The 23,353-nt window shown below is 39.8% G+C and overlaps 2 protein-coding genes across 3 annotated transcripts in view; one reads left to right on the forward strand and one right to left on the reverse strand.

Annotated features, from left to right (window-relative positions):
* Positions 1-10,854, reverse strand: part of TXLNB (taxilin beta) — a 51,275-nt gene extending 40,421 nt beyond the window's left edge. Inside the window, exon 1 of the mRNA XM_042987237.1 lies at positions 8,010-10,854. Coding sequence (XP_042843171.1) covers positions 8,010-8,436 — 427 coding nt within the window. The 5' untranslated portion in view covers positions 8,437-10,854. The remainder of the gene's footprint in view (positions 1-8,009) is intronic.
* The window catches only part of HECA (hdc homolog, cell cycle regulator), a 232,788-nt gene that overhangs the window by 126,795 nt on the left and 82,640 nt on the right, over positions 1-23,353 (forward strand). The window lies entirely within an intron of this gene.

Here is a 23,353-nt window from a genome sequence, read left to right on the forward strand (position 1 = left end):
GGTCTAGAAGGACTTTAAAGAGCATCCAGCCAACTGGTTCAATTTTATAGATTAAAAATCGAAGCCCCAGAGAAGCCCAAAGTTACATAATTAGTACTGGCAGAGCCAAGGCTTGAGTCCAAGGTTTGTCTGCTTGCTGTAAATCACTCCCTTCCCATGTGGAATTTTGATGCCAGGAAACCCAGAGAAATAATAAGAAACTTCTTAAAAAACATGACCTCATTCCTAACAGCTGGTTTTGTCCATCTTTGCCCAGTGAGTCAGTTCAGATTAGAGATGTGGCTTAAGACAGGGGAGAGGGTGGGTGTGAGAGGGCCCCCGGCCAGCTCTCCGATTATGGGCTGCGGCCTAGCGCCTAGCGTGCTGTGTTTACCCTGGTCATCACTGCCGCCCTGCCCCCACTGCGCCTGTGCTTTGAGTTATTTCTCTAGCCGCAGGGACGGACGTGCCTTCGTCAGGACATCCCTTCACCCTTGCCTTCAGTCTGTGGAAGGGGCCCCGTGAAGCCTCTGTCATCTGTTAGAGGAAAGAGATTGCTGAAGATCAGATTTGGCCCAGGACGCCGCACGGGTCTGTTCTGTGGCCAGTGCTCAGTAAGGGTTGGTAACAACGGAACAAAGCCAAACCAAGGCGTGCACACTAGTGCCACGTAAATTAAAGGTTCAGTGTCCTAAAGACAACTTCGTGCTGGACCCGAGGACAGATGGGTCTTACTTTCCCCTGGGACATTTACTGTATGCCTAGGATCACCCCCCAGTAAGGGTACCGACGTGTAAAACCATTACGTGTCTCATCTGGGGGAGATGGGAACATTTTCGTCTTCACATGAAGTATCTTCTTTCCTTCTTATTTTCTTTAACTGCGAGAAGAGGGTTTTTGTCTTGTTTTGTTTCGGTCACGTTGAGGTTTCTAATATTCGGTTCTAATATTCTGTTATTTTGCGTAGAAGGTTAACATTCATGGGGTGCCTGGGTGGCTCAGTGGGTTAAGCGCCTGACTTTGGCTCAGGTATGGTCTCACCGTTCATGAGTTCGAGCCCGGCATTGGGCACTCTGCTGTCTCAGCGCAGAGCCCGCTTCAGAGCCTCTCATTCTCCCTCTCTCTGTCTGTCTCTCCCCCGTGTGTGCTCTCTCTCAAAAATAAACATTTAGAAAGTTAACATTTGCAAGCAACAGTCTATCCTTCCCAAATGATTTCTCCCTTTAACGACAACAACAAAATCCAGGAAATTGGAGACAAGCATGTGCAGAATTAATAAACTCGTGACACCAGAGAGCTTAGTTTGTAAACTTGTATCGGTTTTGCTGGACTAGAATGCTGTGGGGGATTACCGTGGCGGGGAGGAATAGACGAAAAGATTGCTCCGCTTCTCATAAAGGCTGTAATTACAGTTCCACAGAAATGGGGTCATTTGGTGATAGTGTCAGACCCAAGAGACAAACTGACTTTTTCCAGGGACAGTTTACTGGGAGGGAATGACTGCCTTTCCCCTCAGTGGGTCATTCCAAAGCACTGTGATTGTGAGATTCGTCATAAAGAAAGCAAGGGACAGACCTGAGTCCCCATTCGAGCTGGGGGAGGCATGTGAAGGGCATTCGGCCACCCCTCCACAAAGTACGCATTTAGTAGTCGGTCCCCAGGAAGGTAGGACCACCTCAGCAACAAGAACGGGTGTGTTGCACCTGTGGCACGGTTGTAGACCGAGGGAGTATTGTAATATGAAGACGTGATTCTTACATCAAAGATATTAAAACACTTAAGATAATGAAGTCAGCTATATAAACATGACCTGGGATTTTTCTTAAACTTTCAGCATAGCGATAACCATTTAAACTAAATTTACACAGATTTTTTAAAGTTTATTTATATTCAGAGAGACAGAGACAGTGTGAGTGGGGAGGGGTGGAGAGAGAGAGAGAGAGAGAGAGAGAGAGAGAGAGAGAGAATCCCAAGCAGGCTCTGTGCTGCCAGCACAGGGCTCAATGTGGAGCCTGAACTCATGAACCATGAGATGGTGACGCGAGCCGAAACCAAGAATCAGACGCTTAACCGACTGAGCCACCCAGGCGCCCTCTAAATTCATGCAGATTTGATGAGTGTCTAAAACCTTGTTCTTTCTCTTCCAAAATTATCTTTTAGAAATTGGGGGCTAAAATTTCATCTTGGGTACACACATGTGCCTTTCTCCCCCCTCCCTAATTTCCATGTGTTGTGGCAGAAGCTTAAAGCTGGAAAAAGATCATGAATATTCTGTTTCAGTGTTAGACCCAGATTCGTATTTTTTTTTAATGTTTATTTATTTTTGAGAGAGAAAGACAGACAGACAGAGGGCAAGTGGGGGAGGGGCAAAGAGAGAGCGAGACATAAAATCTGAGGCAGTCTCCAGACTCCCAGCTGTCAGCACAGAGCCTGACACGGGGCTCAAACTTCTGGACCGCGAGATCATGACTTGAACCAAAGTCGGACACTTAACTGACTGAGCCACCCAGGTGCTCCCCCCGACCCCAGATTCATATTTCAATGTTAATTTTGTCTCCTAACAAAATTTAAAAATAGTGAGTATGGTACAAATGATTCCTGAGCATCAATAGATATCTTATAAGAAAATTAGATTTGCATATGTAGATAAAAAGGATAATGTAGTCACACTGGACTAAGGATAAGGTCTAGAACTCACCCTGCCATTGACAAGTTGAGTAACCATTTTTACAGAGTCTTAACCTCTCTGGGCCTAAATTTCCCTGTCTATAAAATTAGTAAGTTGACTAAATGGGTTCTGAGTTTAGCACTTAGGATTTGTTGATTCCATGACTAGAGTAGTTTTAACCATTTTTAGCTTAATTTAGATAACAACAAAAATAGCAATGTTTGGATGGTATATTTGTCTTTCCAAAATATTTTTGTCCACTTTAAAAATTTATCAAGATTCTCTTATCCTTCATTATCTCCTCTCATAATCTGGTTTTGTTTGTTGTGCTTGGTTTTAATGACCTACCAGTTTTGAAAATACTACCTGCCCTGTATTTTCTTGTTACATTGTTTTTATTTGGCCAACATTTCATATCTCTTGTGTTTTTAGTCACCTTGTTGTATGTGTTTGGAACTTCGGCCTCTTATTCAGTTGGGGAGTGGAACTGGACTGCTTTCTTTCTTTCTTTTTAAGTTTATTTATTTTAAGAGAGAGAGACAGAGTGAGCAAGCATGAGTAGGGGAGGGGCAGAGAGAGCAGGAGAGAGAGAATCTCAAGCTGACAGTGCAGAGCCCAACGCAGGGCTGGATCCCACTAACCATGAGATCATGACCTGAGCCGAAATCAAGAGTCAGAAGCTTAAATGACTGAGCCACCCAGGGGCCCCTGGACCTGGACCTCTTATTAGATCAGGTGGTGATATGTTTAAACTGTTAGCGATTTCTTGGCTGTAACTATAAAGAAAACTTTCTTAAAAGGAAAAACCTTTAAGAGTCTAATAATGAGGAGGTTACTCCAGGGAAAACAAAACAAAACCTTATAATGAAAGAAAAATACCAGAAAGAGCAGGAAAAAATGAATACATCTAATTCTGATCAAAAGAGAATACTAATCATTTTGCTCAAATTGTATTTTTCTATCCTATTCTACCCACTTCTCTAAACCCCTCTCTCCTTTTAGGATCTGGCCCGAGATCTAGCGTTCCTGTGAATCTACTCATGAACCTTTCACTCTTTGCTGATTCCTCTTTCCCCTGAATTCCTCTGGTCTCCTACCATCTCTTCCAAAAAAAAAAATAAATAAATAAATAAAATAATAAATAAATTACCATTTGTATCAAGGCAAGTTTATTCCTCTTTCACAGTGAAACTAGAAGTCAAGCTAAAATGGATGAAACACATCTTCTGGGAAAGTGCTCATTCTAAGGAAGAGTAAGTAAATGACTTTCTAGAGACATTTCAGAATCCATTGTCCTAGTCAAGGTCCTTAGATGATAGAACTGAAAGTCTACCTGTAACTAAAGATGAAACCCATTCACTGAGCTCTAATAAATGCTCCTCAACCAGTACCCCATTTAGTTTTTATGTATCTTCGGTCCTGCAATATTAGTGACTTCAGTTCTGCTCCCCTGCTTTCTTTGTGACTAATCTCACAGTCGCATCAACTAGTTGAGTAACCTCTTTTGCAGACTCTTAAACTCTCTAAGCTTCAATTTCGCTGTCTGTAAAATTAGTGGGTTGACCAGATGTATTCTGAGCTCAGACTGGACCTGTGGATTAGCTTTGTTTTCCTCCTAGGCTTACACTTCAAACCTATGCTTTCCTACTCAATCAGTTATCTACCTAAATATCAGAATGGACATTATATTCTGTCATTGTTTTGTGCTTATTACTATGTGATGCTTGTGCAACCCACGTCCTGTTGGCAGACAAGTGATTATTAAGACACTTGTGAGTCTGGAGGATGGGCTGGGGGAGGCAAGGGGGAAGACTTAGATGCTGACAGGGCATGCCATGGTTCTGTCTAATGTTTTATATGTTCTTGTTTCTTTCAGTTCAAATGCCAAGGCGAAAGTGACTCTACCAACTAAGGAGATTTAAAAATGTTTCCCCAACTGCTTTGGTGCATAGTGTGTTGCTTGTGAGGGGGTATGCAGTCTCTAAAGGAGAAACAAGTTCTAGATACTTGGGTTGTCAAGACATTTCCCAAATATTCAAAGTGTTTGGGAAAGAAGGGTCTCTTTGGTCCAATAAGTCTAGGAAATGTTGCAAACTATGCCCATCACTATTGGACATTTTCATTGTTGTATACATTAAAGGTCAGAAAATTCTGGCAGTAATGAAACTTTAACTTTACTGAAATCTGAAATGTCCCAAAATATATACTATGGGAAAAATTTGGGTTAGAGAGCCGGAACATTTCAGCATCTCAAAATACCAACAAAACAAATATTATCTGAGAAGCATGCAATAATTAAAGAGTCATCTTCGATTAAGCACCTAAGCAAAGTCTAAGGATATCTTTTCAGGTACTGGTCAAATGAGTTACTAAAATTCTATAGAAGTCCAAATAGATTCTAATGAAGACCATAGTCAACACTTCACTTTTTTTTTTTTTGTCTCCAAGAGGGCAGAAGAAGCACTTTCTAAAGCATCAGAATCATTGTTTCCACAATCTGTTTGTATCAAAATTACCCAGGGTGCTTTGGTTCCACTCCATTCCTACAAATTCTGAATTTCTGTGCTCAGGAATAGCATTTTTTATAAATTCAGTATTCAATTCTAATGCACAATGAAGTTTAAGAACCACTGGTGTAGATGATAGTACAGAGCCATTTAATTGATAAAAAGCTAATAAGCCTACTAACGCTACATGCAGATGGCTGAAATAATGTTTAAAATGGTGGTTACAACGGGCACTTGGGTGGCTCAGTTGGTTGAGCATCAGACTCTGGATTTGGGCTCAGGTCATGAGCTCACGGTTCATGAAATGGAGCCCCTCAATGGGCTCTGTGCTGACAGCGCAGAGCCTGCTTGGGATCTCTCTCTCTCTCTCTCTCTCTCTCCCTCTGCCCCTTCCCCACTTTTATTCACTCTCTCAAAATAAACTTAAAAAAAATACATCGGTGGTTACATATTTCAATTAGCCTAAAAATTTTTTTTTAACATCATAACGTAGTTGAAACACTAGTGGTTAGAAGAACGTACTGATGGTGTTCAGGGGAATGGCATGGAAGGGTCAGCGTTTATACACATGCGGTTAGAGTGGACACGAGTGGGCACCCTGCTTCACAAACATTGGTTCTGACCACATGCTCAGTTGAAATCTGGGAACTTGTAGATAGTGGGAGGATTAGAATTGTGGATTTTTTTCTTTAAAATGGTTTTGATTATTTGGTAATTAAATGGTTAATATGGATTTTGAAATAACTCCTGGAAGACAGAGAAGAAACCACAATTGGTCTTCTTTAACTTTACTCCTATTTTCTTCATATCCTCTCAATACAACACAGACACGTTCCTCTATAGAAGTTGTTTTAGAGTGAGAAAGCAAAAGAACTTTCCTGGGTAGGAACACTTGAAATCATTCACCTCTGAGATGTGACTTTGTGTTGTCTTATGGGAAGTTACACAGGGACTAATCCAAAAGGGACTTTCCTGAGATGGCTTGGATAGATAAGGAAAAGCAGTGTTTGAACGCAGAGCAACTTTATTCTCTTTCCCAAAGATCCAAAAACACTTGAGGGATTCCAATCTTGCACTTTGGAACTGGGTAGATATTTTCAAGGTATTATTTGGGTTATTTTATTCTTCATGCTGGGTGAGCCAAGTGCGCCATTTGAATGTGTCTTTTAGCCCTTCTTGATATCATTGCCAGCAGTGGGTTTAAAGCATCATAGTCATATCCCATGCATAGGCATATTTGGGGGGTTATCGATAGCTCGTTATTGGAGTCCGAACCCCGTACTGACTCCAGCGCCCATGAGTTTTCACTTTGCCACGTTATCTTCCAGAAATGAATAAGACATTACAGCTTCTCCTGATAGATTCTCTACCTTCCTTGGGAAGCAGGTATATAAACAAATGATTGCTTCAGAAGATTGAGTGGAGGACTAAGAAAGGTGATGCCAACTCTACCTGGGCATGTGAGGGAAGGTACCATATAAGAGGTGGTGTTTGTGGTGTCACAGTGGAATTCACCAAGGAAGACAGGCAGGGGGGCTATCCTGTGTATAGTAACATGCTTCCACCAGTAGCTAAAAGCTGAACCCTTTCGTTCTTTTTTCACAGCCATTTCTGGTATAAAATCCCTCCCAACAACTTTCCTGTGCCTGTTCTTAGCACTTCTTCTATATAACAATTAGATTAAATGTCTGTTTTTCTCTCCATACCTACAGCTCCTTAACCAAAGGTCCATAATGACTTATTTATCTTTGTGTACCTAACGCAGTACCTCATAAGGACTAGGCATTCATAAATATTTGCTGAATCAATAAGCGAATGAGAGTAAACATGTTTTCTGCAATGTTTGACATTCTATAATTGATTGATTTCTAAAGAGTTTTGTTAATAAAAAATATTTCACGTAGTAATAGAACGTACTAAGTGATCTAATTGGTGATCATTTCATGTACAAACCATCTCTATACTTATATTTTGTTTAAATCCAGATTCCACTAGCTTTGCTTTAAACAATTTCTCTTTCATTCATTTACTCACTCATTCCTCCTTGTAACAAGTATTTACTGAGTACCTAGCATGCGCCACCCACTATCTTAGATGCTAGGCATCCAATGGCATCTGAATATACACACAATCCCTGTTCTTGATCGAAAAAAGCTAGCCGGGAAGACATGCATTAACCACATAATGGCAAAAAGGAAATGTACACTCTCAAATGCTGCTAAATGCTAGGAAGGAAAGATACATGGTACAATCGAAATAGAAAACAAGAAGACCTTATGTAGGATTGGGCTAAGAAAATGCCATTTGGATTGTAAGCTAAATACTAAGTTAAGTGCCCAAAGGGCTGAATGGGTAAGGATTTCTAGATAGAGGAAATAGGATGTATGTGGGCTTTGTGGGGGATGGAGCGCATGGGGTGTTCAAACAAAGGAAAGAGAAGATCAGAATGATTAGCAATTAGGCAGTACTCATTGTGGTGCTGATAGGGGCAGAGAGTTCAGAAAAGGGGTGTTGTGGGCAAGAGTGATGGGAGATAAAGCTGGGAAGACTGGTTAGGGTTAGACCATTAGGGCCTGAAAGACCATGTCAAGAATTTTGGTTTTGCCCTAAGAGCAGTGGGAAACCATTGGAGAGAGAGGGTAGGTGAGTAACATGTTGAAAAGTTTGCTTTAGCTCTTTTGCGGGGAAGTGGCTAAACACAATTACAGCAAGGGAAGTTTAAGGAGACCCTGAAGGAAGCTATTACAGTAATAGCCAAAAATGAGATGTGGCTTTTAGTAAAGGTTGGAGGAAGTGGCCCTTATTAGGAATACCTCAAAGAAAAGTCATGCATGCATTAGAACACAACTACTTGCCTAATCCTTTCAGGATTTTCTTTTCCAATTTTTGCTCTTTATTACTGACAGGCTCTTTGGCTGTGGCTGGCTCTCCAGAAGCTGTGGGTTCTCTCTCGATCTCTTCAGTGGCCTCATCACAGTCCCCGTCCTCATTGTCGGGTGGTTCTGTGTTCTCAGGCGGCTCCTTTGCTTTGGTGGGACCCTCTTTTTCAGTAGCAGACCCATATGTATTGATGATGTCTTCCAGTTGTCGGCTCAGCTCCTCAGAGATATCATGAGCTCCCTGTTCAGACTGCATACCTGCCTTCCCCTCTGGTGCTTGGAGTAGGGTTGAGGAATCCTTCTCATCTTGCTTCTCCAGACCATTTTGAGTGGGTAATGAATTGTCCCCTGGAGGTGTTGATTGGGGTTCCCCCGAGAGCTGTACAGACTGATTCATCTCCATACTGGGAGCAGTATCTAGTGGTAAGCATAGTCAGGTTTTATGTAGTTAATACAGTTACATGTAAAATGTAAGGGTATCCCCACAAGGGCACCTACTGATTACAGTTTCCAACATAGAATGAATGTACTTTGACAAGACATTGATATTGCAGTTAGTTAAGGTAGAAACAGGGGGGAGCCATTTTTCCAAAGTGGGTCATACTACCAGCATATTTTTGGTTTTGGTCTTTAAGTTCCAGAAGAAATTCCTATTATTGACACTAATGGAGTAATTCAAGATACTGTTTTTCAGGTTATATTTGTCATGTGGCTTAAGCCAATTTGTGCTACCTCTCTCTGACATTCTATACAGCCTTACAGTCATTGGAACGACACGAATGTCTACATTAAAAATGTTTAAAGTGGTGTTATTTTTTTTTCAAAGTTAAGACATTTAATACAAGAGCCACTGAACTTACTAAAATCATTCATAACAATTGTAGTCCTAAACTCTGTTTTAACCCATAAGTGAAGAGTTGATAAATATGAGTACATTGATGTAAATGAATTATTATACTGCATACAGGAAATACTTTCTGGCTTTTCTGGTATTTTCCTTTTCCCAGATGAGCAACACGTAATTATCCATCAGGAAAACACTTTTTCTGAGGTTCAAACTAGCTTCATTTCTGGAATAAGATGGAGAATGAAGGCGGGTATAAATTAACCAACAGACCAATATGGAACCATGGTGATGGTCATGATAACAATTTCTTGAATTTCCATTAACACTTTTTTGTTCCAATGTAAAAACAGGCTTTCTTTTAGGAAAAAAAAAAACCAGATTGCAAATCTTTTCTCTCAGTCAAGAAGCTCTAGGATAACTTCATAATTTTTAGGAAATAGCAATGTTCCCAATATTATTGGGAAATAATCGACATATAATAGGGGCTGTTTGGAAATAGGCGCTGAAGTACAAGTTGAGTCAAGAGTTCCAGGGTTTCTGGATATCACCGTTTCTAGGTTACAGTGGAATTGACTTAGGCCTTTAAGTTACGGTGCATTTTATTTGTCAATGGTATTTAATGGTGATGCTGCTAATTCTTAGCATAAAAATATGACAGGCTCCTCCTAGGGCATAGGTTCTGCTGTGGTGGTGGGATGAGAGCAAAAACAAAAGCATACTGTTCCATGCCTTGCACAGCTTCCTCCTCTTGTTCTCAGGGAAGGGCAGGTCAAGTGCTTGAGCACCAACAAGCACGAAAAATTCAACCTGCAGTCATTGTCACCTACTTATGGCCCTCATCAAGTACTCCTTAATTTCGAAAGAAATACTTTTTTCTGGTATGCACTTTAATTCACCAACTTGATTATCAAATGATGCAGTAAACAGCCTTATTGTTTCCATCACCGGCATTTTTTGTGTCCTGACCCCTACTTGTTGGGCACACTCATCTATATATAACTCTTGCCTCCCCTAAACTCCAAGAAAGACACACAGCACCCGCTGTCCAGCCAGAAGTTATTTTAAGCTCTTCTAAAAGTAGCCGTGGCATCTGGCACTTCTTTGAAAATCAAGGGAAGAGAATCCTTTTTAAATCAAAACTAAAAGCAGTAAACATTTACTGGCTTAAATACATATGTGAGTTTTAACGTGTTAGGGAGGCTTCTTGGGATGAAATAAAATCTAAAGTAAACCCAACTTCAAAGCAATGAATTTAAAACTGTTCACAGGAGTTTTAATACGGTTAGTCTAAATGCAAAAGTTTGGTTGTATTTGATTTATTCTTCATTCCTCAGAGGCCACAGTCATTGATGTTTTTAATATTAATTCCATGGATATCCCTTAAACTCATATCCCACATCTACTTTAAAACAGAATTGACTGAGTCATTGTAAACCACGAGACAACTCAATTCCTAAAAGTAGCCTCAGGATAAATCAACAAGAAGGGGGGAAAAAAAACAAATTCAAGAAACTCTGCTACTTTTAAATTGTCCCTTTCACTATGAATAACTTGACAGCAAGAAATTATTTCTAAATTTTATCTTCTTAATAAACTTTATTGCCTCGTTTTCTTTTTTTTTTTTCCTCCTCTAAGAATTTTTCACTTGTATTGGTAGTCCAGCCAATTATCACACGCATCCCTTTCTGAGCAACACATTTCAATTATAAATAAAACAATGCAAAGTTCTTCCACAGTTCACTGGCAGTCTCAAAGTTGCAAGTTTTGAACACCACAAACCGCACCCTCCAGCTTCTCACAGGACTTGGGGGGAGCGTTTGTCGCACTTACCAGAAGGCAAGGAGCTAAGCAGAAAGAGAAGAGGCAAAAGGCAGCAAAAAGCTAGTGAGAGGAGCCCCGACAGCAGGAGACAGGCAGGCAGGCGGCTGTGTTCTTACAAGGGAGAGAGAAACCACACACACACACACACACACACACACACACACACACCACAGGCACAGCAGGAGAGCAGCGAGGGGGTGGGGAGGGAAAGGAACAGCGTGTGACACAGCAAGAGAGAAATACACCCAAGTTTCAGTAGCTGTCTCCTGGGCAAACGTCTTGAGAAAAGAGAAGCAGCTGGTATATCTTATCAAACTCTCTGTGTTTTGTCCTTAAAAAAACTTAACTTTCACTAGATGCTCCTCTGTTAGAGCGATTTTTCACCCGTGTTCTTTCGGGCAGAGATCAGTTTTTCTTATTTCTGGATTTATCTCCAGTGTGGTCTATGAATCATCTTATTTTTTTTTTTCCTTCTTATGCTGGTCTAATTAGTGTCAGATTTCTTATGGGAATCATGGGGGGGGGGCAATGGCATAACAAAAAGGAGGTGGTAGAACTCCTTAAATCCTGATGTCATTGGTTGGTTTGTAAAATTTGAAATAAAAATCGAAGTGGTGTCCTGGAGCTGGGTTTAGTGGCGTCTTCACGTACACAGTAATTGGCGTGGCCTCACATCCCACGTCTTACTGACGTCACTGCCTTCACATCTATTTTAGATAAGCCCTATGGGGAGGCAGTCACTTTTTCTTTTTGAGTTGGAGACTTTTCCACTGCTGCTTTCCCAAGTTTTTCCACCCTTCTTAGGTCTTCAACTTGCTCCATAACCCTCCTCAGAGAAAGAACCTTCTGCCTCTTTCTCTTAACTTACAACCATGCCCTTTATTTTCTGTTTCTGGAGAACGTGTTCCTCCATTAGAGTTTCTGTTCTGGGACTGGGTGGGCATAATGACACCTGTCGTGGTATGCAGAATAGTGCCACCAGAAAGATGTCCACATCCTAATCCCAGAAACTCTGTGAATTTGTTACTTTGCAAGGTGAAAGAGACTTTGCAGGTGTGATTAATTTTTTTTTTTAACGTTTATTTATTTTTGAGACAGAGAGAGACAGAGCATGAATGGGGGAGGGTCAGAGAGAGGGAGACACAGAATCTGAAACAGGCTCCAGGCTCTGAGCTGTCAGCACAGAGCCCGATGCAGGGCTTGAACTCATGGACCGTGAGATCATGACCTGAGCCAAATTCGGCCGCTTAACCGACTGAGCCACCCAGGCGCCCCTGCAGGTGTGATTAAATTAAGGATCTTGAGATGGGGGAATTATCCAGAATTATCTAGGTGGGCCCAATGTAATCACAAGGGTCCTTATAACAAAAGAAAGAAGCAGGAGGGTCAGTGTCAGAAAAAGACACCAAAAGAGGTCATAGTGCTGTGGGGCCACAAACCAAGGGATTTGGGAAGCTTCTCGAAGCTGGGGAAGGCAAAGAAATGGATTGTTCTCTAGATCTTCCAGAAGGAATGCAATTCTGCAGACACCTGATTTTAGCTTAGTAAAATTCATTGTGGAGTCCTGACCTCCAGAACTATAAAATAATAAATCTGTATTGTTTCAATGCTATCAGGTTCATGGTAAATTGTTACCTTAGTAAAGGAAAACTAAAATATCCTGCCCCCAAACATTTTCTCATCCCCTTCTCTGAGTTCGGGGGAGGAGGCGTAAGTTATATATTAGATCAGTGTTCCAAACAAATAGGGGTCAGGATAAAGAAATTACAATAATGAAGACAATAAGCTGTTTACTGCATCATTTGATGATAAGGTTGGTAAATTAAAATGGGTGGGAGAAAAAAAGTACCTCTTTCTAAATTAACGTGTTCTTGGTGAGGACCTAGAACTGGGCGGCACACCATACTGGATTGCATTAAACTGACCCAGTGAGAAGTCTCAGTGAGTATAAACAGTAAGTCAGTGCTTCTCAAATTTAAGTAATGTACGTATTTTTTAACAGAATTTTTAAAAGTGAAATTAATTTAAAGGAAAAAAAAAGAACTCACCGTGATTGAACTAAGTTACTGTATTATCACTTGCACCAGTATGTACTAATATAAAAATAGATATAAACATCTGCTGCTTATAATTATTATATGGTACCAATTTTAAAAACATCATTTAAAGAACCCTATGAGATGAACAAGTACAATTCAAATGAAAATATTACTTTTATGTGGCAGATGGTTTTTTGCTGAACCCAAATTGCCACTTGCAACACAAATATGGTACTGCCTGCTGGTCCTATTGAGTTCATGACACTCTTCCTCAATGTGCCTGAAGAAATGACTCAATTTCCTCAACACTTGGTCCATTCAAATTATTACATAAGTTTCATTGACCTTAACTGCCATAATTTCAGTTGGACTTCCTTTGATTCTAACATATCACTAATAGCTGTTTCTCATTTTCTCTTTCTTTTTAAAGATTTACTTTCTTTTCGTATATATTGAGAGAGCACACCAGAGGGGGAGAGGGGCAGAAAGATAGACAGAGAGAGAAAGAGAGAGGGACATCTTACACAAGCTCCACACTCAGCACAGAGCCTGATGCAGGGCTTGATCCCATGACCCTGGGATCGTAACCTGAGCCGAAATCAAGAGTCAGATGTTCAACTAACTGAGCCACTCAGGCGCCCCTCATTTTCTTGCAATTATTAAAGTAGTGCTACTTATATACCCTCACCTGGGCCATAACCCTAACCCTAAGATCTGAGAAAACCCTAACCCTAGATCTGAGAAAAAATAAAAAATAAAAAAGAATGGAATATTACTCAGCCATAAAAAATAATGAAATCTAGCTATTTGCAATGACATGGATGGAGCTAGAGAGTGTTATGCTGAGCTAAATAAGTCAGTCAGTATATGATTTCACTCATCGGTGGAATTTAAGAAACAAAACACATGGGCACAGTGGAAAAAAAAAAAAAAGAAAGGGAGAGGCAAACCAAGAAACAGACTCTTAACTATGGAGAACAAACTGATGGTTACCAAAGGAGATGTGGGTGATGGGGGGATTGGGTCACATAGGTGATGAGGATTAAAGAGTGCACTTGTGATGAGCAAGGGTGTTGTATGGAAGTTTTAAATGACAATATCATACACCTGAAACTAATATTACACTCTATGTTAATGAAATGGAATTAAAATAAAAACTTAAAAAAAAAAAGTAGTGCTACTTGGAGCTAAGTTGATTAGATGTGCACATAATAGAATAGTGATGGCACCAAGATGACAGTTATCCAGATGATCCAGAATAGGCTTATACATTTTCAATTATTATTGAAATGAATACAAACACACAAACTTGTAGCTCTCTAGAATCCTTCTGTGGCCTGGTAGAGGCCCAAAGAACTGGGAAGGTAAAGAAAACAAATCAATAGAGCTGAGTGTTTTATTATAAAATAAACCTTTGAGCTATTGTAAGGAATATATATTTTTTGAAAATAACATTTTAATTTTTATGCAAATATTACAAGAAAATAAGAAGTCACTGATGGTAAGTTTACCACAAGAAAAAAATAATCCCTTGTCCTCCTCCTCACCCTGTTCCTCCAACCTTGTCATATTCCCCAGGGGTAATAATATTAAACTGTTGCAGGTATTTCCCCAGTAGTTTACTTTCTCATTTATAAATAAGATGCTGATATTGCTGTCAACTCATCAGTTTTTGACATTACCTATTTTCTTCCCATAATAATAGGTAAAGATTTTAGCTATACCCCCTTTTCCTCATTTTCTTCATTAAGTTACAACTCAATTTTTAATTCATATTCTATATTTTCATTATTGAAATAATGTTCACTGCTAAATTGGGTAAAGCACTGACTATAAATAATTCCATTCTTTTGTAACTTTTTGTTTTTCCTGGAGTTAATGATTACTTTTTCTTTTCATTTGCTTAGTATTGAGGCTATTCTGTTTTCCCAAACTGCACAAAAGTTCTGTAAAATGCTTGCTATGCAATTTTCCACAAGATATAATCTATCAGATAATTTATACATTCTAGTATTTTCTTGGCGATATCACCCCCATATACAAACATCCCTAGACCCTTGACTTTCTGCTATAGTCTGGTTTGGTGACTTTCTCGGCCTGCTGCACAGCTGTGGTCCTAACATTTCCCCTGATGTCATCCTGGGAATTCCCTTTACCTTTCTCTTGTTTCCTGATTCCCATTCTTCCTCTTTCTTGGTGTACTTCCTCATTTAGTAAAACATGCTGTCTGTTGGCTTTCTGAGAAAGCATTTATGGGGGACTTTGTACGTCTCAAATGCCTTTTCTCTACCCTTATACTTACTTGATTGCTTGGCTGGATGTAAAATTTTTTACAGAACGTAAAAAAAAATTTTTTGATAAAACTTTTTTACATATCTATTGAATTTTTAAAGGCATTATTCCCTTGTCTTTTAGGTTTCATTTTTTTTTTTTCTTAAAGGGTAAGGTCATTTTTATTTTTGATCTCTTGTATGATCTTTTTTCTTTTTTTTCTTTTCCTTCCCTTTGTGGAACCTTTAGAATCTTCTCTTTATCCTTTATATTCTGAAGTTTCACAATGATAAAATTTGATGTGCATTTTTTCCCCCATTTATTGTGTTGGATGTTTAATGGTTTTTAAATCTAGAGACTTACAGCTTTAACTTCCTTCCCACTTTATTATTGTTGCTCACCCTCTTCCTCCTCTGGGCCCCATAACTCTGAGTGCAGTCTTTCTGGTGAAGCTTCCCCAGAGAACAATCCTCAGGTATCCTGAAAGGATGGAGAGAGGTTACTTTACTTTTTTAGGTGCGATTGGGGACCCTTGGGTCTGACCATTCTCCTAATTAAAAGCCAACAACCAAAACCCAACCCATAAAATCAGCTCTACTAATATTTTTGATAGAACCTCTACTTGCTGAATATTAACCTCAAATTCTTTAGTTTTTTCAAAATATACCAAGAAAAGGGGTGCCTGGGTGGCTCAGTCAGTGGAATAGGCTCAGGTCATGATCTCATGAGTTTGAGTCCTGGGTAAGGCTCTGTGCTGACAGCTTAGAGCCCGGAGTCTGCTTTAGATTCTGTGTCTCCCTCTCTCTGCCCCTCCCATGCTTGCACTCTCTCTCTCTCTCTCTCTCTCTCTCTCTCTCAAAAATAAATAAAATATTTAGAAAATATTGAACAAAACAAAACAAAATCTACCAAGAAAATGATATTGCTTCTAACTTTCCCACTGTCTTTCCCTCATCCTGCTAAACCATTTCTGTGAAGCACCCTTTTTCTGTTGGATCATTTACTATTATGTGTTTTGTTCTAGTCTTCATTATGGTTTGAGATTTACAGATTCAATTCTGGTTTCATTGATGTTACAGTTTCTTTTTCTTTTTCTTGTTCTTGTTTGCTATAGAATTTTAGAGGAAAAAGAGATCAGAAAAATTTTTACAATGCCACCTTGGAATCAGGGAGATCTGTTTAATCATTACAGTGATCCAACAATGAAATGAACTATTACCCAAAATCAGAAGCTCCAGTACCAGAAATATCTCATAAAGTCTTGGTTGTTCTTTCTTTTAAAGACACTGAAGAAGAAATTCCTACCTGGGGTGGGAGAGACTTAGATTAAATGACTCACTTAATACATCTTTCAAATATAAGAGTTTATTAATTCTATACTTTTTTACTATGGATTTAAGGGAAGCAGAAATCATGTAATAATTAAGATTATATGCCTGAAAATCAGGCAGGTTGCATATTAATTCTAGATCTGTCTTTTACTTAGACTATATTTTAACTTCCTCAGTTTCCTTCTCTGTAAGATAAGGACTACCTATTTTATATGACTGTTATAAGACAACACAACAAATGTGGTCTATATAATGAATACATAATCTATGTTAACTAATTCCAATAATGATATGCTTAAGTGAAGCCTGTGAAATGGAAATTAATATTTTATACACTAATAGTATTTTGGAATTGTTGCTGTCTAGAAACGTTTATATCTGGGAATGTATTGTATTATCTCTTGGTCATGGTGTACCTGGGTTAGATTGGCTTGTGGTGAGGAGCAAATCTTTGTAAATTCTGTTCCTACTCATCAGACATCATCTCTCTGTTTCTGGAAAAGGGGAAAATGTAGGACTGTGGCCAAGCAGAAATTATTTTCAGTTAGTCTAAATTCAAAAGTAGGCAGCAGGTCACAATGGCTCGATTCTTACGGTGATGCCTCTTTAATTTGCACTAGCTGTGCACAGGTGGTCTTCAGAAGTGCAATTATGATTCACTTCCTATGAAAAGAATTTGGTTTTATTAATTATAAGCAAGAATTAGGCAAACAAAGATTTTCTCTAGACAGGGCAATGTGAACTAGCTTTCATGAATAAAATAAATCATTCGAAACTTGCATAAATACTGGGTGCTACACTTGTGCTTGGAAAGAGCTCCTCTTTTTAAGTGGCCTTATTTGATTACACTTAAAATTTTTTTCACGATAACAATTTGATCATGGATTTCTTCTTATAAATAATGCGGATACATTTTGGAGTCAGCTTCTTACATGGATTCTCTGTTTAATCTGAATTATGATTTTGCTGCATGGATTCTACAAGGGAGACTTGGCTTGTGTCAATATTTTGTCCAAGGAAGACAGAATAAAGTCTGTCACATTGTATAACATTGGATATTTCATCTTGGAAAAGCCTCTCCCTACTTCATTGCCGAATGTCGTAGAGATCTGGGAGTGTGGGACTGTGTGTTGCCTTGTTCATCTATAATGTGTCCACTGAGGGTAGAGCTGCCCAGGTCTGCAGCAATGACATTCTCCTGGAACAGGCTTCACTGTTCCATCGTCTGAGTGCCAGCAAGTGGGCTCAAAGGCCGCATGGTTGAAGCATGGAGACATGTCTCCCCTTAGTCCTGTCTAAAACGTGTGTCATCAGCAGTTTGCCCAGCAGAGTTCTAGGATGTTCCTTGGGTGGGGGGTCTGCTTGTTGTTGCAGACCATCAGGAAAATCCTGCTCACATTTGAATATTCATAACAATTCTGGGGGCAGAAGCTCCTGAACTCCAGGGGAACTGTTACTTTCACATCCCACATCCTCTGGTTCATATTCCCTAGAGGAAATGTGGAATACACACCCCATTTGAAAGAGCTATGATCACAAGATACCAAAATTAATGGCAACAAGAAGGCAGTGATGAAGGTTGAAAATGCCAATTGCTGATGGTCCCAACTTTGAGGTTGCCAAGCCCACCCACGGTTATGGACCGACAGGTGTATCCTATCCCCCAACCCTCCCCCTCTTCTCATGCTTCCTTTTTCTGGGATTTGATGGCTTTTGCAGCATCTGCAGAATCTTGACAAGGGAAGGGACCTCAGAGATTACCTTGTCATCTTCCTTGGACTCAGAGGTTTTGTCCAAAGCCACCCTGACCTGTCCTGAGGTAGACGACATTGTGAAGAAAAATAAATCAGCCCTTCCTAATAAGCTAGCACTACTTGTCACTAGTTAAATAAAGGAATAGTTTCCCAAAATGATAGATCCATTGTGTTTTACCACAAAAGCAATTGTGCCTCCTTTCAAAGATTTGACAAAGGCATTTCCTTCAAAACCCTTTTTTGAGGTTTGGTGACTAATGACTACAAGGTTCATCTTTCTCTTCTCTGTTTAGTATCAAAGGTTCTTTTGATTCTTCTTCATGAGTGTCATGAGGCTCCTCTTCCCCTGCTGATCACAGAGCAATTCTCAGAAAGGGTCTAAGGTTGAACTTGTGTTTAAGGAAGACTGTCATTTTGATGTGTTAAAAAAATAGGGGTGTGGTGGTTTTCTAGCGACAAGCTGGTGGGTTCTCTTTTCCTTCCCTCTTGCAATGCAGTTCTTAGCACAGAGTCTGGACCTATTTTTTTTTTAAGTTTATTTATTTTGAGAGAGAGAGAGAGAGAGAGAGAGAGAAATAGAGAGAGAGGGAGGAAGAGAATCCCAAGCAGGCTCCATGCTGTCAGCATAGAGCCCGATGCTGGGGTAGAGCCTGTGAGATCATGATCTGAGCTGAAATCAAGAGTTGGACGCTTAACTGACTGAAGCACCCGGGAGATCCCATGGATCTATTTTGAAATTCTAAGCATGTTATTTTCCTCCCAATAGTTTGATGTGGATATGATAGGATCTGGAACAACACAGACCCTGAGAATGGCAGAGGTGGTCGGTGGGATAAGATCAGGTGGGCGAATGCTTAGACTCTAACACCTTACTTTTTGAATCCTTTTTATTATATCTCTTCCTTACTTCCTTTTTGTGGTATGGGATGCTTAAGCTTTGTTGTTTTAGAGACAGACCATTAATTGAGTTTGCCTGCCTATCTAGTCTTTAAGAGCATTTCTGGCTCTGAATAATCTCTTACGTGACTGGTTGTTCCTGGACTAGATTAATTTACCATTTGTGCTCCTTGGTTCAATTTCAAGGACTGGGGAGGAAGCACCTTACCTTTTGCATTCATCTTTAAATGATTTTGTGGACCCATTCTATACCCATTTGGATTTGAATTAACCAGCAGTGGTCCCATATTGTAGTTGGATCCTCTCAGAGCTGGCTTGCTGCCTAACTCCAAGGGTCATTAATGAATCAAAATAAAGGGTCCCCACCCAGCTTTGTGCATCATGGTGGTCCTAGGTTCACTATGGCCAGATGGAATCATGGTATCTGGGAAGGACAAATTCCTAAGTGTCTTTCTCACAGGTACCCAAGAGAGGTTGCAAAAGCATTAAAAACATGAAGGAAAAATTCAAGGGGATCTTCTCACGTTTCTGTAGAGTGCCATCAATCGCAAAAGATAATAGCGTTAAGCACTTTATTGGGAAAAATGTCCACTATTATTAAAAAGTAGTGATACTCGGCTGCCGAGATATGAGTGCCTCAGCGAATCTCTGAAACCTCTGCTGTTGCTCTTAGCCCTGCATCTACCTTCCCGCGGCATCCCTGCAAACCACCATATATCCCTCCTGAAGGGATCCCAGGAAGCCTTCTCTTGGTTGTCTAGAAATAAAAATAAATGCCTGAGGCATGATCACTGTATCCCCATAGATTAGAAGAGGACAGCCTAAAACTAACAGGTTTGAGTTCTCACCAAAGGAAGTGCTGTCCTGGGTGTCCCCAGTGAATGAGACAAGGGATGTTCACCAGAAGGAATCTGTTCACAGGAATGAACACTTGAACATGGCCTGAACCTTACTTTCAGAGTCATTGGATGGAGATAAAGATCAACTAACTCCCCCCCAGAGTGCATACTAAAATATGTATCATCATAAACTACTCTATACATTAACAAAAAGGATTGTGCCTTTCCTTAAACAACAACAACAACAACAACAAAGCAAAACAAAATAGGCAACTAATGTAAGGTTTTAAAATTCACAATTTAAAATCCAGAGATCTTAGAATCTAAAGAATGAGTGTCTTTTGAGGGGAGGCAACAACAAGTAAACAATTAAAAAAAACATACACTTGGGGCACCTGGGTGACTCAGTAGGGTGAGAACCTCACGCTTGATTTCAGGTCAGGTTACGATCTCATGGGTTTGTGAGATCAAGCCCCGCATTGGGTTCTGTGCTGACAATGCAGAGCCTGCTTGGGATTCTCTGTTTCCCTCTCTCTCTCTCTCTCTCTGCCCCTCCCCTGCTCATGCTCCTCTCTCTCTCTGAAAAATAAAATAAATAAACATTAAAAAAACATACACTTAATTGAAATTATGAAGCTTTATTGGTCAGAAGTGTGTATGAACAATTTGTATTTGAATATTTTGCTTGAATGGCATTATGTGTCAATGTATGTAGATAAAGTTAAATATTATATGAATTACGCTGCTTTAAGTGAATACTTTTTTATACCATAGATTTAAGCTCAAAAAGAGACATTTGACTTTGTGCTAATAAGAATGAAATAAGGCCAAGGAAGGGATGGGAAGCGTGGGCCTGAGTAAAGTTCTGAGATGGGAAAAAAGTCGCCATTTAAAATGCGTCATAGTGGGGCGCCTGGGTGGCTCAGTCGGTTAAGCGGCCGACTTCGGCTCAGGTCATGATCTCGCGGTCAGTGAGTTCAAGCCCCGCATCGGGCTCTGTGCTGACAGCTCAGAGCCTGGAGCCTGTTTCAGATTCTGTGTCTCCCTCTCTCTCTGACGCTCCCCTGTTCATGCTCTGTCTCTCTCTGTCTCAAAAATAAATAAACGTTAAAAAAAAATTAAAAAAAATAAAATAAAATAAAATAAAATGCGTCATAGTAGCAAAAGCCCCAGTTCTGGAAAGATAAAGGTTGAGCAATAGCAACAACAAAAAAATAATCTGGTCGTTTTTCCAAATTGGGTCATTCTGGATTAAAAGCCCGTTAAATTTTGAAGTGTAACCTTCCTGCATCATATAATGAAACTGGGAAATTTAATGTGATTTGTGGTTTTCGCTGTAAGGTTAAGTGACATAGATTAGATTTCTGCATAAAAACAAGCAAAAATAGGGGCGCCTTGGTGGCTCAGTGGGTTGAGCTTCCGACTTTGGCTCAGGTCATGATCTCATGGTTCGTGAGTTCGAGCCCTGCATCGGGCTCTGTGCTGACAGCTCAGAGCCTGGAGCCTGCTTTGGATTCTGTGTCTCCCTCTCTCTCTGCCTGTCCCCTGCTTGTGCTCTCTCTCTCAGTCTCTTAAAAAAATATATAAGAAAACATTAAAATAAGTTTAGGGGCACCTGGGTGGCTCAGTCAGTTGAGCTTCCGACTTTGGCTCAGGTCATGATCTCCTGGTCCGTGAGTTCGAGCCCTGAATCAGGCTCTGTGCCACAGCTCAGAGCCTGGAGCCTGCTTTGGATTCTGTGTCTCCCTCTCTCTCTCTGCCCCTCCCCTGCTTATGCTCTCTCTCTTGCTCTCTCAAAATTAAAAACATTTAAAAAAAAGTGAAAATATGCAATTTTGTTAGGTAAATGTGCGTAATATTTCTACCAAACTGTCCAATTTTGATATATTCTGCATATTTTCTGATATTCTAAAGTAGTTTTTGGAAGCTTGAATTCATAACATTTTAAGTAACAGATACTTTTATTTATTCAGAGGCCTCTGAGAAACTCGAGTTCTATACTGGTATCATCTGTAATTAAATTAAAGACATATGTATTTTTGATTGATAAGTGAAATTTTATCAGATGATATATTCAAAATATATGAATGTTTGATCGTAGGTCAAAGGAGACTTTGTGTCTAAGCCTCCGAAGCCCAAGTTTACATGTAATGTTATTTGCACACAGCGCCTTTCCTTGATCTCTCTACAGAAAATTAAACACTTTGAACTGACTTGGTCCTAGAATGAAGTGGAACTAAGAGAATCAATTGGGTTCCTAAAATGCAAATAAAACATTCTATGATCTGTTAAGCTGCTAAGGAAATGAGGACACGGTGAATGGTATATACAAGGAAGTGCTTGGGGCTCAGGAAGGGGAGGGAGATACATTTAAAGAGTATCAGGAAAGGGCAAAATTTGGGAGAGCTAAGTTTTAATTAAATGTGTGAAATAGAAATTACTAGAAATTAGAGAGGAGTAAGAAGAATCAATTTGCGCAGCATGCACTCATGCACTTAGATAAATGAACTTGTATTTTTAATTGCACAGTATTAGTGGACCACAAATTAAAACTCTTTCCATCCTCTCAGAGTGGACTGGACTAGTTTTGTGCTGTCTTCTGAAGCTGAATATTAGCATTAGCACCAAGAAAGGAGTAGTGACCCAAAGCCTCCACTTGCCAAGACGCGGAATTGGCAGCTGTGAGAATGCCGAGGACCTCAGACTCTAAACCAATTGAAACAAGAGAAACAAACCATTTGTCAAACAAGCATCTACGCAGCTACGAAGAATGAAGGCTGCAGAACGAACTTAGAACCAAGTACCTGGAATGCACATCCTTTCCAGGATCCCCTCTCGAAACAAAAGTAACTACATATAGAATGGTGTACTCTATTCAATACTTCATGGCTCATATTGATGTTAGGGTGAGTCTTTTGGGGCTCTTAGTCAAGTAAAGAAGATAAGAAATTATTCTTACTTGTAGAAGAGAAAAGGTGCTATGATTATAGGATTCCTCAAATTAAGGAGGTACATCGTAATTTAAGAACAGAATTAGAAATATTAATGTAAACTTTAAAAGAAAATTTTTGCAGGGGCACCTGGGTGGCTCAGTCGGTTAAGTGCCCAACTCTTGATCTCAGCTCAGGTCTTAATCTCAGGGTTGTTAGTTCAAGCCTGGCATTGGGCTCCACCATGGGCCTGAGCTTTAAAAACAAAAAAAAGGAAGAAAACATTTGTAGCTTTGATACTGAAATAACCTAGGAGCAATGTTATCCCATGCTGCGAGCTATTATGTAGTTCTTGGTCTCTCTGTTTTTTCACTAAAAGAAACTAAGGGTCCTTGGAGAAATATCTCAGTCTATGCATGATCTAGGTATACAACTTGGATAGTTGTGCCAGAAAGAAAGCTTTCAAAATAAATAAATTCATATCTAAAAGACAAGAAAGTGCCTAAGTGAAGTGAAAAGTTGTGACATTAAAAATGATAATAAATCCTTCAGTCCCCTTAAATACATTTAATCTATTAAAAAGCTATGATT

Source organism: Panthera tigris, chromosome B2 (assembly GCF_018350195.1).
Source record: "Panthera tigris isolate Pti1 chromosome B2, P.tigris_Pti1_mat1.1, whole genome shotgun sequence".
Taxonomy (NCBI): Eukaryota; Metazoa; Chordata; class Mammalia; order Carnivora; family Felidae; genus Panthera; species Panthera tigris.